Raw genomic sequence first — 19401 nt, 5'->3', positions numbered from 1 at the left:
CAGATCTGGAAGGCCCGCTACAGGGGAAGAAGTGGGTGCAGAGCCCAAGGTCTAGGTTGAAAGTCAGGCTTTCCTGTGTTATTTCACACCCTTTGCATCTGCTCCAGAATATCCCTATGAAGTGGTTGATACAGGTATTTACAAGTGAGAAGTCGGGTCTGAGAACTTAAGTGAGGGGCTGGGTAGTTGTGTGATGTCTTTCAGGACAGCTAACCTTTGGAGAAAATACAGTGGGGAGAGGTGTGACCATATTGTGGTTACTTGGATTACTGAACCAGTACTGTGACTAAACTCAGTGGCTTTGGATGAGTGGCTAGATTGCATCCTTGAGAGAAGATTTTAGTGATACGTTTTATACTTGGCCTTCAGCTGTTTTATTCAATATTAATAATGGTTTGATGATACAGGATGCACAGTTATCAGCTGGTGTGGTTATAAAGTTGTAAGGGAGAGTAGTTATATTACGTAATAGAACTAACATCTACAAAGTCATCAAAAAGATCAGACTCAGCTAAATAAGAAGTCTTATGTGTGGGTACAAAAATGACCAACTTCACAGGGGTGGGATTGGCAATACACTGCTGAACCAGGCTTGTGAACTACTGAGGATTGCATCTGAAACATAAATATGAATGGTAGTGATCCTGCTACCCAAAGAACTGGGCTGTGTCATGAGAAATATAGTAATAGGGAAGGTGTTACTCCTGCTGTAGTTCATGGCTCTGGGTGCCTGTCTGTCCTCCCCGTGGATATACTGCTACCTAGGTGCTAAGAGAAAGGGTCTGGCTTCTGCAGGACAAGAGTTACAGTGTCCTCCTAGAAGAAGTCCAGTCTGTCCCCAGCTGTCTGCTGCTGGGATCCCTTGCCATTGGAAACCAACATAAGCAGGATCACAGCAAACTCACCATTACCTCTAAGTTCTTGCTTCCATCCCTTCTCTGGTTCTTTTCATGGAAAAGAAATGTTTAGTGAGAGGCTAAGAGAGGGACACACACACACACACACACACACACCCAGAATGAAGAGACACAATCATGTGTGCACCTGAGTGTGGAAATGGTCAGCTGACAGATCTTCACGGCTCACGCCACAGTGACAAGTGGATACTTTCCCCTTACCCTTATGGTGTGCCCTGTGGCCACCCTGGACTGAATAAGCACAACATCTGTAAAATGGGTATATTAAAATATCTACTTCACAGCACTGACAAGACGATTAAATGAGGAAACAAATACAAAAACAACTAGCCCTGCCGGCTCCTATATTATATGTACAATAACCGCTTCTTCTGACCAAAGATGCTTCTCATAAAAAGAAGCAAGGTGAAGGGAAAATGAGATAAACTACCAGCAGGTCGCCGTTTCAAGCCAAAAGGCATAGCCATGCATTGTCCTTCCATGTCAACAAATGGCCTTGTAAATTTGGGGGAATCAGCAAACTTCTTATAGTAAGAAAAATGATAAAGGTTGGTGCTTTGGTGCTGGATGGTGGGTCTAGAAGAGAAGCTATAGGGTAAGGGGGAAGGAAGTGAATCAAAGACATGTGAACCTACTGTCCACTGAGTTCACTGGAAGTTGGAAAAGCCAGCGCTTTTGAAAAGGCATCAGTGTGCACACCTGAGGGATTCCCTCCATTGGCATCCGGCAGTCTGAGCACAAGACTGCAGAGTGTGGATAACTCTACAGCTCTGAGGTCAGGGCTCTGCAGTGACTTGGAGGGTATGGCATCCACAGTGCAAAAGTAGGGGGCTGTGTGTGTGAGGGTAGAGAGGTGGTCAAGGCATAGAGAGAAACCTTGTGTCCCTCCTCTAGTCTACTCAATTCACCGTCATCATAGTCATCTTCCCAAAGCACCACCTTTGTTTCCTGGTTGCCCTACTTAAAAGTAACCTTCTCTACCACTTCTAGGAAAAACTCTAAACAGCTTGGCTTAAGATTCTAGGCCCTCCATAATCTAGTTCCCTAATTTTCAACTCATTCTTTTCAACACCAATGCTCCTGAAGTCAGGCTAATTTCCAAGCTGGTCCCTAAAGGTCTGTTCCTTATTTTATTCCAGTATTTTGCTAATGCTTCTCCTCCACCCCTTTCCCCACTGGCACAGTCTCCTCCCTCCTCTCTGTTCAATTCTGGTCTTCCCACATGGTATTCTCTAACTGCTACAGCACTCATTGACTTCTAGTGAAACAAAAATAATCAACAACAAACCCCATTTATTCCAGGCCCTTAATACTAAATCACATTCTGCCAGGACTTACGTATTAGTTTTATATTATGGACTCTGTACAGATTTGAAACATGCCTGTTAATTCTGTGTATCTCCCCAAAGTGCCCAGTTCAGCCCCTGGACATGGTGGTAGCTCCATACTTACGCAGTAAGTGAAGTAGCTTGGCAAATTCAGCAGGAGGAAAAAAAATCATTTAAGCTAGTTATTGGACTGAATTGACCAGGCAATGAAGTCAAAGCAATTGATCTGGTAGTCCCAACAGATGAAGTCTAATTCTACATTTGGTTATCTCTAAAGTCAAGAGTGCATTGTCTGTGTGATACGCTTTAATGGGGGATGAAGAAGGACCATACTATCAGAGGTTTGAAATTAAAGGAGTATCAACCTTATTCTGGAATCTGCATGTAAACATGGAACGCATTTGTTTCATCTGATCCCGCCTATCTGGCTATTATGCGGATTATCTGTTACACAGGTTTATAGGATGGGTCTTTTGGTTCTCTTTATTCTAAAAAAAAGTGGTCATGACAGACTCTCTGTTTTACTCAGCATTTCAGTGTACACACCCAATATGAAATATCAGAGATGACAAATATTTTAAATAAAAATATGAATGGAAAAATCGTCCACGCTGGCTGAAGTCCCTCTTCACAGAACTGCTCATTAATCCTGTTCTAAAGCTCACTCCATCGTGGTGAAAGCGTTTCAAAAGTTACATGAAAGAACACTTTGGTTAAATGTCATGATCTAAAACTGTCAGACTTTATCATCTGTCAAATTAAGCAACAGTGTAAGGGAATATTCCAGGGGGGCTGGTGGGGGAGACATATAAAATTTCATTGAATAGCCTGTAAATTTTTGTCACTAGGAGCGGGGTAATGAAAAGAGTCTCCATCAAAAACAAAGACTACTAAAATGACTTTAAAAATGCATACTTAATGTATAGCCCCTGGGATTCCCATTTTATTCCTTCCTGGCTAAACAGGTATGTTAATATTTGTCCTCAATTTAACAAGATATCTTCAATTCCTCTGTCATGCTGTACCTTTATTTCATAACTCGCAGGTGGCATTGAGTTCCTAAACATAAAGGTGGCAATTCCTTCCTCAAATGTATATCTTTAAGATCTATTTCCTGTATGCTAAATACAATTACAGTGAATAAAAACTATGCTAATAGGATTTACTTATATGGCTTCCTCAGATTATAAATTTTCTGTTAAGAATAATTTCACAGAAACAGGAAAAATATGAATAGCTTAAATATGGAATCCTAAAGCATCTTAGCATTTGTATGATGTGTTTCTTTCTCCACTCTTCACCCTCAAAATTCAAGAATGGTTGAGGTTTGAGTTAGCATACAAAAAATGTTTTTCTCCCAGTCTATGTAGTTCAAAAAGAATCTTTCTAATAATGGCACTGTGTCATGTGTCATGTGTCATCAAAGCATGTGTGGTTTCCAGGGACTTTATGCTTCTCTCTGAATGTTTGGTAAACTGTGATGATCCCAGAAAAGCAGTGGGCAGTCTGTAATTCACTAACGTCCCTCAGCTGTGGCAGTATGTGATGCTCGCCCGGCCCCTTCAGCAGCTAGGCCGGCACTGCTCCACTGTTCTCTTTCAGAGTAAAGGTCCTGCCACATGAATGAGGCAAATGGATCAAAATCACAGACCACAACTTAGACAAGTGGAAGTCCAGCCTTCTAAGAGCACAAGAATTTTTCTGCTCCTTTGTATAGTGGGATTTTTCTGCTGTTTCTAACATTTTATCAATCTATATGCACATACCCATACCGATCTAACAAAATTATGAATGCACAAAAAGGATAATACTGTATGTTTCTACTTTTCTCACAATTAGCTCGGGATGGCTCAATCTATGATTCCAATGACGTGCAGTCTCAATTTTCTCTTAAACAGTTCATCATGGATGAACAGTCCATCCCCATTATTTAAAAATTTCCTCACATATCGGCCGGGCACGGTGGCTCAAGCCTGTAATCCCAGCACTTTGGGAGGCCGAGACGGGCGGATCACGAGGTCAGGAGATCGAGACCATCCTGGCTAACGCAGTGAAACCCCGTCTCTACTAAAAAATAACAAAAACTAGCCGGGCGAGGTGCGGGCGCCTGTAGTCCAGCTACTCGGAGGCTGAGGCGGGAGAAATGGCGCAAACCCGGGAGGCAGGAGCTTGCAGTGAGCTGAGATCCGGCCACGGCAACTCCAGCCTGGGCGACAGAGCGAGACTCCGCCTCAAAAAAAAAAAAAAAAAAAAAAAAAAAAAAAAAAAAATTTCCTCACATAAGATTTTACCTGCAAATCACTCACCTTTTTAAGGGTGGCATAGCCATATGGTACAGGAGCTGCAAGATGGGAATTGGGAAACCTGAGTGACAGTCTTGGCTCTTTGAGTACCACTGTGACCTCAGCCAAATTGTTTAATCTGTTTAAACCTTATTTTTACTTAATAGCACATTAGGGGTACTGGATCAGATGATGTTGAAAAAGATTTTCATCTCTAAAATGAAAATCTTTAAATCCCATGACTTTATTCAACATTTATTGTTAGCAAATCACTTGGCAAATGTTATGAGTAAATAAGAATAAACATATAATATATGACACAAGTACTCAGGAGTTTACTGATATGTAAATATGGCTTTTACATCCTAGAAGGTACAAAATCTTTGATGAAAATAATTTTTTTTTTGAGATAGGGTCTTGCTCTGTTGCCCAGGCTGGAGTACAGTGGTACAATCATAGCTCACTGCAGCCTTGACCTCTTTGGCTCAAGTGATCTTTCTGCCTCAGCCTCCTAAGTAGCTGGAACTACATGCTCCTATAGCTTTTTTAAATTTTGTAGAGACAGGTTCTCACTATGTTGCCCAGGCTGGTCTCAAACTCCTGGGCTCAAGTGATCCCGCCTCAGCCCCCCAAAGTGCTGGGATTACACGTGTGAACCACCATTTCCAGTTGAAAATAATTTTATTAAACATATCTAAAAATCTAAAGTACACTGAAAATTCTGATTATGTACTTTAACAAATTGTTTTAATTCTGTGGATGTTAAGATTTGGAATGCAAGCTCGCATAGTGGTAGGAGCTTTGGCTTTTGGAATAAGCTAGATTAGGGTTTGAATCCTATTTTTTTCAGAGACTACAATGTTACTCTGGATAAGAGGCAGCATCTCTCTATCAGATTCATTTTTTTCTCATCTGCAAAATGGGGATGATAATGCCTGTTTCTTGAACTTCTCTAGAACAAGTTGAGGACATGGAGACCTGAATGGCACAGAAACTCATAGGTAATAAGCATTCAGTAGGAGGACTGCATCCCAGGCCTCTATATCCCTGCATAAGGCTATGTGATAGGTGTTAAAAGCAAAGAAAAAACTCACTGCAACAATCTTTTCATAAAGTAAAGGCATACCTATCCTTTATCTGACCCTAATCTATTCCCCTCAGATAACTGGGACGGAAATTATGTCTGAGATTTATTCATTTATTTAGAATCAAGGTCTTGTTCTGTCACCCAGGCTGTAGAGTAGTGGTCCAATCACCACTTACTGCAGCCTTGGCCTCCCTAGGCTCAAGCCATCCTTCCTCCTCAGCCTCCCAAGTAGCTGGGACTGCAGGTACATGCCACCATGCCCAGGTAATTATTTATTTTGTAGAGACGGAGGTCTCACTATGTTACCCAGGCTGTTTTCAAACTCCTGAGCTTAAGCAGGCCTCCCAAAGTGCTGGGATTACAGGTATGAGCCACCACATCCAGCCACTGTGTTTGAGTTTTACATGGGAGAATCCCACTTTAAGTTCTACAAGAAATTAACAAATAAAATTAGCTAAAAATAGCATTTTCCTCCTTTCACCAGATGTCTGGCATGCCTGTGCTTTCCTACCCCTTTCTTTCGCATGCCCCTGTCCTTCCCCTCCTCTCCTCATAATCACTCAAATGACAGATCCAAATGAAACCCCTCCTTGTATCCCCTCTGGTTATGCAGGGTGATTCATTTCACTATGTCCTGAATGTCTACACCTTTTACCTTCCTTCTCACTTTGTGTCATGGTTATTTTGGGGCAGATCTTGTCTTTCCTGTAAGACTGCAACTGTCTTGAAGACATGATCTTTGATTCAAATTTGCAACTACAGAGAATACCTAATGCTCCTTTCATATATTAGTTATTTGATATGCTTGATTAATCAATAAATAGTAAAGATTTGGCAAAATATCTGAAAACATTAGAAAACAACTGTAGATATTTTGATTTCAAAGATGTAAAATTGCATATCATGTTTCTAAAATAAAGGGGTAACCAATTCTGGAAAAAACTACTTTTTTTTTTTTTTTTGAGACGGAGTCTCGCTCTGTCGCCCGGGCTGGAGTGCAGTGGCCGGATCTTGGCTCACTGCAAGCTCCGCCTCCCGGGTCTACGCCATTCTCCAATACTCTTTTTTTAAGAGTCGTGTCTCGCTGTTGCCCATGCTGGAGTGCAGTGGTTCGATCATGGCTCACTGCAACCTTGAACTTCTTGGCTCAAGCAATCCTTCCCTCTCAGCCTCCTGAACAGCTGGGACCACAGGTGTATGCCACATGCCCTGTTAATTTTTTATTTATTTATTTTTTAGAGATGGGTGTCTTCCTATTTTGCTCAGGCTGGTCTCAAATTCCTGGACTCAAGAGATCCTCTCACCTCAACCTCCCAAAGTGCTGAGATTACAAGCACGAGCCACCAAGCCCAGTCAGAAAATACCCTACTCATCTCGAAGCATATACAGTGTTTTAGGAGATCTCTTAGGAGTCAGCTTGGCAGGAGATGTCGGCACATGGGGGAGAGGCAAAAGGGAACTCTGTCATGATATGTGTTCTCCAGACAAGGCAGGGGACCTGACTGGTTGCCCCTCCACAAAACCCTTGCCCTCAGAAACTCATATGAAGAAAGTAGGAAACATTGCTTATGGTTTTTCTTTTTCAATAAATGTGAACTGAAATTTTAAAAAGCACAAGCCTAACATAAAAGCTTCTTCATAAAGCAAGCTTAACATCACAGACAGAGGCAAGGCGGCTGAGCAGTGTTACTGTGTACACAGTAAATCAGGCACAAAAAGGGGCAGCCCAGCAGGGCAGCACAAGGGTAAGATCCACACTTAACCCCCTGCACACATCGCTGCTCCACTTCCCACCATCTCAGGCCTCTGCACCCTCTGCTGAGTGTGTCACGGATGTAACAGGCCATTTTCAATCTAAATCTTGTTATAGATTAATAAGCAAACATTTTCTTGCTTATTATGCAATTTATCATGATGAAAATTACATTGGACTCCTCAAGGCTACATGCTGATACATTCATTTATTCAGAGCTGTGTATAGAAAGTCATACTAATCTTCATGACAGAAAAGGATATAGCAGCAAGATTTAAATTGCCTACTGAAAACTTCAGTTTTTGTGTCTGTGAACAAACTACATGTAGATAAGACCTAAGCGCATCTTTATGCTTTCTGGTACAAGCCTAATGTAAATTTATTTAAAAACAAAATCAAACAAACAAACAAAAAAATACTAACCCTGAATAAAAGCCCATCATTTTTACTCCCAGGCAACAAAACAGTGCATACTACTGAAATTGTGTTTTGATCAGATTTAAAAATGAGCTCCAAAATTAAGTCAAAGCAAAATTTTAGACAATCAAAAAATGTGAACGCTTCTCAAGACAAACCAGGAGAGCTGCAATAACAGAAGCCAGCACTGTTGACGTGTGGCGGGCGTACACGGCAGCTGCAGCCAAGGGGAGGGCAGAGGTTGAAAAGATGTTCTGGGGCTTCACGCAAAGGCCAGCTGCTTCATACTATAGGCACAGACTCCTGGGCTCAAATCGCCTCCTAATCCTTCAAGTCCCATTGAGAATCTTCAGGCCTCCTGTATCCAGAAAACTATCCTGCCTACCATTATGCTAAACTGCTCATTCTAGAGTCAGGCAGCTCTTGATCTGCTGAATACAAGGCCCTAACAATGGCATCAGCACCAGTACTTCTGTCACATAGGAAGACATTTCATCTCTTAATATATGCTCACTATTCTAAGCAATTTGCAAATATAAGCTCATTTAATATACCTTAGAAGACAAGTACTTTAATTAGCCCCAACTTGTAGATACAGAGAGGTAAAGTAATTTGCTGGAGGGCATACGGCTAGGGAGATACCGAGGTAAAGTGTAGGACGCATGGTAGTATGATAGGAGGGAACTGGGGGGCGGGCAGCAGCTGTTTAGGTTTGAAATGAATGTCCTCTACCAATCACCTTGGGACTTTGGGCTAGCAATGTCTTATCTGTAGACAAAGCCACAGAGTTCCATTCTAGCCTTCAGTTGCTCCTCTGATCTCTACTTTCTGAGCATAGAGCAGTCAGTAGAAAACTATGGACCCAAAGCATGCCAGAACTTAAGGGAATGGCAAAGCAAAGGGCTAAGAACTCTACTTTTAAAAAAAGTTAACAAGGACAAGAATGAAACACCATTCATTGAGAAAATCCAAGTGGTGGTAACATTTTAATTAAGGGAGGCATTAAGGGACAGTTCAAGAATTCCAACTACTTCATACCCACTGGGATGATTATACTAAAAAAATTAAAGAGAGAAAGAAAGAAAAAACAAGTGTTAGCGAGGCTGTAGAGAAAATGGAACTCTTGTGCACTGCTGGTGGGAAAACTAGTCTGGTGGTTCCTCAATAAGTTAAACATGGAATTATCAGATGACCCAGAAATTCTACTCCTATGTGTCTACTCAAAGAAATGAAAACAGGTGTTCAAATATTTATGCACGAATGTTTATAGCAGCTATATTCACAAGAGCCAAAAGGCAGAAACAACCCAAATGTCCATCAACAGGTAAATGGATTAACTATATGTGATATAACTATGAATGGAATGTTATTCAGCCATAAAAAGCAACAAATCACTATTATATGCCACAACATGAATGGACCTTGAAAGATATCATGTCAGTGAAGAAGCCAGTCACAAAGGACCACAGTTTGTATGGTTCTGTTTTTATGAGATATGCAGAAGAGGCAAATTCACAGAGACAGAAAGAAGAGCAATGGTTGCCAGGGCCTGGTGAAGTGGCAACAGGGGAGGACTGCTTACTGGGCATGGGGCTTCCATTCAGGATGAGTTCTGTGGGGGCTAAACAGTGGTAACAGTTGCACAACACTGTGATTATATTTAATGCCATGGAATTAAACACTTTAAGATGACTACAGTGGTAAATTTCATGATAAGTGTATTATACATCAAAAGGAAACAAAAGAACTCTTTGCAGGAATCAGGAGGCTGAGTTTCCAAACCAGCAGTAATCTCCACCACCAACAGGACCCCCTGCCTCATCAATCCTAGTCAGTAGGTCACCACATGTGTTTCCCACCTATTTCACTTTAGCAGCTCCCTCAGTTCATCTTCCTCTTGTAGAACTCTCTCATCATTGCTTCCCTGGATCACCGCCACCTCCTCATGGCTGGTCTTTTACTGCGTTTAAGTGAAACCTCAATGAAGTTGATTTAAAGGTTAACATGAGCATGGAGAAGCAATTCCCCAATTTGGCCATGTATGCTGGCCATAATCATTTCTGATCAAGTATCAAGTATTTAATATATATATCATTTTCCTTATCAACTATATTACACTATTATTAGCAAGTAATACTTCACGGTACAACAAGTACAACTGGAAAACTAAGTCACATCTCATTCACTGGCTCAGGGCTAAATCTCAATTGTGTTACAATTATAGAAACATGCTTCCTTTCCATTGTCCATATTCAAAACTTCACATACGGAGACCTTTGTCTATTCTTTGTCTATTAAACACGCACAATCTCTATAGAATGATCAATAAGCCCACTAAAAAAACCCCTAAAACAAAGAACAGTGACAAATCCAATTAACTGGGATCCGCACATACTTGGCAAGTTGTTTCTCGGCATCGGCACAAAGTTCCAGAAGCCCCATCAGAACAGCGGAGACATCCATGTAAGGTTCCCAAACGGTGAACCCGCGTCCAATCAGATCAATGGCTGTTCTTCGGATAGTGCTGTGTGGAGGAAGTTTGGGGCTTGGAGGCTGTAGCAGAAGAAACGTCAGTGCCTTGCCTGAAATGACAGAATACAACGCAGAGCATTAAGGGAATTTTACTTTTGTAATCTTTTCTTTTGAAGCATACTTTCCAAATATAATCCATTTTTGATTTTTTTAACTGAAAAAGGTTCTGAACCTCAAGACTACAAATATCTTAAATAAATGGTTTGCTCAGCCACATTCTTGGAAAAGTTAGGCTATATTATTTCATACCGTATTCTAAAGTGTTTTAATTACATATTATATGTAAATGGGTATATATAATTTCAAAACATATCAATGATCTTAAATTCCAAACAATATTTCTCCCTAACTCAGGGTTCTGCAAAATGGGGATGGTTTCAAATAATGTAATACGGTATTTCTTAACCTTTCTTCTGCATCTAACACAGTTCATATGTAAAATACTCCCCCTCAAAACACCCCTTATTACAGGCACATTGCAATGAAGGATGGAGAATGGAGAACAGGTAGTTTGAAAAGCTTCCCTCCCAAAGCATCTATTTTCCTCTATATTCTGGTGTATGTACTGATACAGTACAATTATGTCAAGGGTGTGGTAAGTTCTTCACATGATTTTGTTAAACATGTTAATAGTTCACTATTATTTCTAAATCTGATGAGATGACCTAGATCTTAATAATAAACAGGTATTCCTTTATGTTGAGGATGAGGCTGACAATTTGTATACTTATGTCTAATGGCTATTAAGCCACAAAACTTCATCTACTTCAGAAGGCATTTTGACATTTAAAAAAGAAAAACAGCAGGGGCTATGAAAAGCAAGTTGTAATTTAGAAGAGTTTTTGTTTGTTTGTTTTTTGAGGGAAGAAAGAAAACAGTTCCTAAGTCACAGAACAGTACAGCATACTGATTAAGAGGAACACATGCTTCAGGGTTAAGACAGGAAATTAACCATGGTTCCGTAACTCACTGGGGGCAGGCCTAGGAAGGTACTCACTGAGCCTGACTTTTCTCATACTATAGTGCTTACTCTGAATACCTATGAAACATGGCTCTTTTCTAAATGAAGAAAATGGCACATAAACTTTAGTACATCATATCCAACCAACAAAAGCATATAATAATTTTTATATTATAGTCAATTGTTAAACGAGAAAGGATTGAAATGGAAAGGAAGAGAAGGGAAGAGTATTGTAAAGCCAGGATAAGAGTCAGTGGATACACTGAAAAGTAGTGATTCTGAATTTCTTCTTAGTCACGGAACCCTTCAAGAATCTGATGAAAGCCATCAGTCCTTTCCCCAGGAAACTACACACACAGTCATACCCATCAAATTCTGCAGAAGAATGTCAAGGCGGCCATAGATTGTGGGTTAACAATTCCTGCAGTTAAACTAAACAACATCCCAGAATTCATACTTCATATGTGTATTTGTAAATGTTACTCTTGTATTTAACTATATAATTATAATATATAAAGCTTCATGTTTTACTTTTGGATCAGAAAAATAATAAACTCCTTTAAAAAAGGTAACACAGTTTTCTAGTTTCTGCCAGCACATACATGTCCTTTTATCACATGAAATGCTCCTATTTTTAAATACGAGCATTTCCCTTTTCCTCAGTAAGTCTGTCAGTTCCTTGAGGGTAGTAACTGTGTTTCACACAACCCTGCATCTTCTAAACCACCAACCACAGTGCTTTGCACACATTATTTACATAAATGAAAAACAGGTCTGCCTTTACTGTCAGAATATTTCCAATACAGCTCCCTGCCCCAGTTTGTCCGAATGATATTTCAAAATGTCTAGAAATCTACCATTTTCCTGTTTATTTTTTACTTCTTGGAAGTCATAAGAGCTACAGAAAAACTCCAACTGCTATTTTCTGCAGACATCCTGAAACACTAGCAGCCATGGCTTCCAATCTAAGCAATAAGGCTCCCTGGAGGTGCATCCTTGCTAAGTAGTATCGCAAAAGGAGGTAAAGTTTCCTAAGTACAATGTTTTACAGCATTTCAGTCATCAATTTCCTTAGTGGCACTTTACCATTTTTGTATTCATTACAGATGGGAGCATACAGGCAACACTAGAGACCTCACTGATACCTAAGGGCCTCTGTGTTGGGAGCTCTGGAGGAAGTTTCCTCACCACTCTGCACAATTTTTTCCTGAGAGTGAAAATAAACACTAAGTGGTTGATATCTTGATATTTTCCATCACTGTTCTGACAAAGTGGGAAGGACAGCATAAGGGAACTGATCACTTGCACTTGGATGAAATGACAGAAAAGCGTTCTCCCTTTCTGCCTCCTTTCAGAAGACCCTGGCTCTACAAGGGCCACAAGAGTGCCTGCTGCTCCTCTGTCAAGCATGGCCTCGCTGTGAGAATGCGTGGCTCAGCAGAAAACACAGGGTCTCTAGAGCACCACCGTCCCTTCTCTTAAATCATTTTCTATTTCACTCAACGACCTCATAAGTAAAATTCCCCTACAGCATCTCTCCTTTAGTTCAAATTATAGTCTCCAAGTAACATAAAGTAAAGATCCCTATGGTTTTGGCAGGGCAGTTTTTACAGCTCTGGCAGGCCACGTGAGGGCATTAAAAGGAAAGGAAAATGGGCTACTCTACACACAAATTTCAAATCTACTGGTAAGAGTATGATGTTTTCTCTTTTTCAGGGAGCTGTTTTGGAATTACAAAGATGTACAAATGTTAAAACTCCGTATCTATTTCTGACAACTTTTCCCAAACAAAACATGTAAATAACAGTGTGAAAAAGGATTTTCAAGTTAAACCTTTAGATTTCTAGCCCTGGTGATTAATAGGAAGCATATTACTTTTCTGCTACTAGCAGTAATGACAATGATGTTCTGAAGGAATAATCTGTGATGCCTATAACTTCAAACTTCTTAATCATCTATTTTTTATACTAATATTAAGAAACCAGCCTTTAAAAAATATTATATAATAGAAAGACATAGCTAAATTTATTCCTTTCTTAACTTTTATTGTATCCTCTAATTTAGGGATTTTCTACTTTATAATTCCATATGACATAGGTGCTCTCAACATGGATCAAAGAGGATCAAATGCTGAAATCAAGATAATGATAGTGTCTTCCCTCTTGATAAAGTCTTAAGACAGAATTTTATGAATTTTGCCTCCCATAATTCTTCTTAACTGGTTGGTACTGAGTAAAAAATGTATATTTTAATATGTATAAGATAGAATCTAACTTTGTAGAAAATAAATATTTCCTTATTTTATATAAATGGACCACTATTCTACAGTATCTCATTGAGAAGGCAAGGTGGGGAATGATGCTACCATTGACCATCATCGCCAATCCCTTCTTCTTAAAGGTTCTTCAGTGACGGTATGAAAAAGTTCAGCTAACTGGCCTGGTATTCAGTCAAGGATTTTCGCATTTGGTGCCAACCCATTGACTCAAATATTCATGTAATACCTGTGAATTGCATATTGCTATACTCTACTATGTGCTAGGGAAAAAAGGGAGACTAGGACTCAGTTCTTTCCACTAAGGAAATTCATTCTAATTCAGGAACAGGAGCAAACAGGCAATTTAAATATATTGTGAATTGTGTTATAATTTTTATAAGCACAAGATAACAAGACAGAGCTTAACAGAGGCACTTAGCCTCATCTTGGGGGGTACAAGAAGGCTTCCAGAGGAAGGTGATCTTTATGCCACAACCTTAAAAATAGGTAGGAATTAGCCACTTAAAGGAGAAGGGAAAGAAAACATTCCAGGCAGAGGAAAGAGCATATGTAAAGACCAGGAAATAAGACAGAACATGGCAAGATCACAGGGTTACATGTAGTACAGCATGGCTAGAAACTGTGTGCATATATGGTTGGGGAAGGGGTAAATGGGTGAAGGGGAGAAGAGGGCAGGGGGGATGAAGTATAACAGCGAAACAAAAGGCAGGATAGGTTATTACAGCTCCAGGACAAAGGGCCTTATATGCCATGCTCAGGAGTTTGTTTATTCCGGTGATAATAAAAAACCATTACAAAGTTTTAAGCAAAGGAGAGATCTGATCACGTTTGGTTTTAAAAAGATCAATATTTGAGGTGTCGTGTGATTAGAAAAGGGCAAGTGCCAGTCGGGCGCAGTGGCTCATGCCCGTAATCCCAGCACTTTGGGAGGCTGAGGTAGGCGGATCATGAGGTCAGGAGATCAAGACCATCCTGGCTAACATGGTGAAACCCTGTCTCTATTAAAAATACAAAAAAGTTAGCTGGGTGTGGTGGTGGGCACCTGTAGTCCCAGCTACTCGGGAGGTTGAGGCAGGAGAATGGTGTGAACCCGGCAGGCGGAGCATGCAGTGAGCTGAGATCGCGTCACTGCACTCCAGCCAGGGCAACAGAGCAACAGAGGAAGACTCCGTCTCAAAAAAAAAAAAAAAAAAAAGAAAAGAAAAGAAAAGAGCAAGTGCCCTTTTTATTCTGATCTTCTCATCTGCAGTCAAATGGGATTAATTAGAATCAAAGAATTTCTGAATGGAAAGACCTTCAGAAAAATCTGGTATATTTCTATGTTCTATGAGATAACAGAACCATATAGGACAAGTGGTTAGATGTAGCTCTGGGTAAGGAGTTGAGGTCTCTGTGGCCCTGACGATGTTCAATAACCAGTATACAACTTATATCTTTGCGACCATGTTGTATTCATGACACTACCAACTATGGATTCAGAACTATATCTACAACCAATCCTGAGTCCACTTTCTCCTCCTTCTGAAATAATTTCAGCTCCTGTTACGAGCATCTCCCCAAAACAGAAGATTAAGTAATGTTTTATCTTTTCTTAAACAATGAGTTTTTGTCAGTGAAGCAACACATAACAATACCAAGGTTCCTATCATTGTCTTCGCTCTAACTTAGTTGCATCATGGTCACAAAATGGTTAATTCCACATCCAGCACAGCATCCACTTCCCAGGCAGGAAGTAGGAGAAGGGTGAAGGACAAGAGGACATGTGTCAGTTAAGTCTAGCTCCTTTTAAAGTCTAATTACATATTTCATTGGCCAGAATTATACCATATAATAATTCCCTACTTTCAAGGGAGCATGGGAAATGCAGTTTGTCAGCTGGACATATTGCCACTTTCAACAAAACTGAGGCTTTGTGACCTGGAAGGGAAGAATTGTATGGGGTGGGTAGCTACCAATTTCTACTGCATCTTCCCTGCTTATGTTAGAATGAAATTCTTCCTTTTAATATGGCAATTACTGTGCACACACTGAACAAACACAAATATACTATCTTTTGGCGTTTATTCTATTGCTTAAAGCTATTTTTATTTATTTACTAATTTACCTTTCATACTTGCTAAATAGGTAAGTTCCTTGGGCCAAATGAGATTCAAGAAAAATACTTTTATGTTAGGCCTAAGGCTTAGCACAGTGCTTTCTACTCAATAAGAACTTAATATATAATTGTTGCTTTGGTAAACGTTGAAAATTACTTTATACTATATGTGCCTAGCACAGTCAAAATTATGCACAGATCAGAAATTTCCAAGAGTCTGCTACAAACTTGTTTCGAACAATGGCAAAGTTTCCACAGTTACATGGTGAAATATGAAAAATATAAACAATGTACTAAGTCTTTTTCCTAAAGTTATATTTATTCAATGTAAAGGAGTGCTTATTCTGAGATATGGACTTACTATTTTGGTGAGGTTATATTCTTACTACTTTTTTTGGTGAATATATTTTTTTAATAGAGTGGTATTCTCTAATGTTTATAAAAAACAAAATTAAAAATTTGAAATAGTACTAACAAATGCCCTTATATTTTATTTTTAGAAATTGTACTGGTCCATGATATCCAAAAGACTGGAAATCATTGCCATTTGTAATAAATGTACTGTCCTGGGGGAACTAAAGGGCACCTTCTCTATATAAGTAACACAAGCACAAAGACCTTTTACTAGTCACTGACTCTTGATTGAGAATGTCAAGAGACTCCTAACTCAACTTGTTACAGGGTAGAATTCAGCATGATTCATGTCAATCTGGGACCATCTTCAAGATTAAGTTATCAAATTATTCGTGTTTCTTACCTATAAGCTAGGTGAGCAGTAGAGATACTGCAGCAGCTTCACAGTGAGAATTTATTATGTAACATCTCAGCACCACCCCTGTATGTCTGGCCAAATGTACAAATAAACTACTGAAATGCAGACAGACTCAGAACACTAGAGAACAAATCAAAATGAAACAAAATCCTTTAAAAAGCAGAAAACACTTAAAATCCAGCAATGGATACATCACAATGAACTTAGACCCTCTGGCTGTTGAGAGATGAATTCTGTTGTTATGTCTCAAGAATAATAATAGCTCATATTTTAATACTATTAATTCATATCAAATTTTTAATTTTCTTTAGAGTCCCAACTTTAATTGTACTTTTTTTTTTAAGGTGTTATGAGGTGATATGAAAGAGCAAAGCTGCAAGAAAATATTTACACTTTGCTGTAACAGCAAAATGCTACAAAGGAGAAAACGATTGGGGCAAAGAGAGCAAAATAAAGCCTATGTAAGCTGTGGTTAAACAGATGACAATATTATACTATGGGTAACTTGTTGCTCTGGCAAGATGAATATTGTTCAATCATGAGCTGACCAATGACAAATGCCAATGTTGAAAACTTTTGTAGTATCTGGCTATGTATGATGGTCAGTCCGTTTAAAAGCTATAACACACACCCACACACATGCATGCACACACATTTGTTCTCTCTTATTACTTAGAATAGCTTAATGAATCTCTTTTTTGGAACATTTATTTATCCTTATCACAAAGCACAGACTCAATTTATTAACACACCCTACATTTATTGAATACCTGTTATAGGAAAACACATCATTAACTATAAAGAAACATAGTTACATATTTTTATAAGCATCACGTATCATTTTTAGCATAATTTGTTTGATAACACTTTCATATTGCTATTTCACTTTTTTCCTCTATTTCTAGAACAAGGGTAGGGACTGCACCTGATAGTAGTACCTTCAGTTCACAGCACATACACAACAGACATACAGAACACGGACTTCTTTTTTTTTTGAGATGGATTGTCACCCTGTCACCCAGGCTGGAGTGCAATGGCGCGATCTCAGCTCACTGCAACCTCTGCCTCCCGGGTTCAACAGATTCTCCTGTCTCAGACTCCCAAGTAGCTGGGATTACAGGCATGTGCCACCATGCTTGGCTAATTTTTTGTATCTTTAGTAGAGACAGGGTTTCATCACGTTGGCCAGGCTGGTCTTGAACTCCTGACCTCGTGATCCACCTGCCTCAGCCTCCCAAAGTACTGGGATTACAGGCATCAGCCACCACGCCTGGCTAATCTTTGGTATATTTAGTAGAGATGGGGTTTCGCATGTTGGCCCGGCTGATCTTGAACTCCTGACCTTGTGATCTACCTGCCTCCGGCCTCCCAAACAGAACATGGACTTCTTTTAATCACTAGAATTATTTTATTCATTTAAAACACATATACACAGAGTAAACTGCCAGTGGTGTATACTAACAGAATACCAGAGGTGCCTCACACCTTTATTTTCTTATAACCACAGATGCAACCAAGACATTAATCATGCAGATTTTTTAAAAAATGGTTTCCATTTGTGCAGAAAAGGCACAAAATAATTAAGGATTTTAAAAGTTGTAAAACTAGGGAGATTGTTTCCAGTCTTCCATTTGTAATTTTTATTTCCTTTTTAAAATGTCTGTCTAACTTCTGGATTAAGAAAATGTGGCACATATACACCAGGGAATACTATGCAGCCATAAAAAAGGGTGAGTTCATGTCCTTTGTAGGGATATGGATGAAGCTGGAAACCATCATTCTGAGCAAACTATCACAAGGACAGAAAACCAAACACCACATGTTCTCACTCATAGGTGGGAATTGAATAATGAGAACAGTTGGACACAGGGTGGGGAACATCACACACCGGGACCTGTCATGGGGTGGGGGAAGGGGGGAGAGATAACATTAGGAAATATACCTAATGTAAACGATGAGTTAATGGGTACAGCATACCAACATGGCACACGTATACCTGTGTAACAAACCTGCACGTTGTGCACATGTACCCTAGAACTTAAAGTACAATAATAATAAAAATGGTTTAAGTTTTCCCTTGATGCTTCCCTTAAACCTGAAGACCTCATAGGAATCTGTGGTTACCTGCAGGAAGTTTCTAGAACCAGCTATCATAAGCCCTCATAAACCGCCGGTACACCCATTAGAAAACAGTGACAGGCAGTGGATTACTGAGGAGGCTGACAGAGGGAAATGTGGACGGATGGCACACAGGAAGCAGGAGGGGAGAAGCCTTCCATGATGAAGGGTCCTTTGCTAAAGGCAAGGGAACTTGGATTGAATGGCAACCAATGCTAACAGAAGACCATTGGCCAGAGAGAGGAGCTTTTAGGATTAGAAATTAAAACAGAGTCAAACCATGTTTACTAGGGAGAATAACATTTTCTTACTAGAATTATTACAAAACCAGAGAGTTTTAGAGAATTTTTCAAACACCCGAGGGATAATTCATGACTATTACTGCTGTCTGCTGGTAGGAAACACAAATAATTACTTTCTCTGGCTTTGGTCACTCTTAGGCTAGTCCACTGGCCTAGTTAAGACAATTTCACTCCTCAGACTTAAAAGGAAATCATGAATGAAGAAATAGCCACTGCCGGTTGCTGGATCTGAATAGTGAAGAAGGGGGAAAAGGTCATATTTAAAAAATACTTTAATTAATAGCTCAATTACAACCAGATTCCTATGGGAGAACATATTATATGCACTTTAAACCAAATGAATTTATGATGATTTGTGCCATTACAATGAGTGCAAAATGAATTAATAATGATTGGCCACTTATTTCAAAGTGTAACCAAGTGAATGAAGCCTTTTCTCACTTGCTAACGTCCATCAAAGAACAAGGATGGCAGAGTGCCATCTAGAATTCTATTCCTGTACTTTATACATATCTTGATTTAATCAAAAATAATTCCAAGATGCCCATTATTTATGAAT

At 39.5% G+C, this 19401-nt stretch overlaps 1 protein-coding gene across 3 annotated transcripts in view; it reads right to left on the bottom strand.

Annotated features, from left to right (window-relative positions):
- The window catches only part of WDR7 (WD repeat domain 7), a 400989-nt gene that overhangs the window by 102668 nt on the left and 278920 nt on the right, over positions 1 to 19401 (bottom strand). For all 3 annotated transcript variants that reach the window (XM_030925915.1, XM_030925916.1, XM_030925918.1), the window contains exon 21: positions 10180 to 10366. In XM_030925915.1, coding sequence (XP_030781775.1) covers positions 10180 to 10366 — 187 coding nt within the window. The remainder of the gene's footprint in view (positions 1 to 10179; positions 10367 to 19401) is intronic.

This window comes from Rhinopithecus roxellana, chromosome 21 (assembly GCF_007565055.1).
Source record: "Rhinopithecus roxellana isolate Shanxi Qingling chromosome 21, ASM756505v1, whole genome shotgun sequence".
Lineage (NCBI taxonomy): Eukaryota > Metazoa > Chordata > Mammalia > Primates > Cercopithecidae > Rhinopithecus > Rhinopithecus roxellana.
Note: the sequence above shows the minus strand (reverse complement) of the source record. Positions and strands in the feature narration are given on the sequence as shown.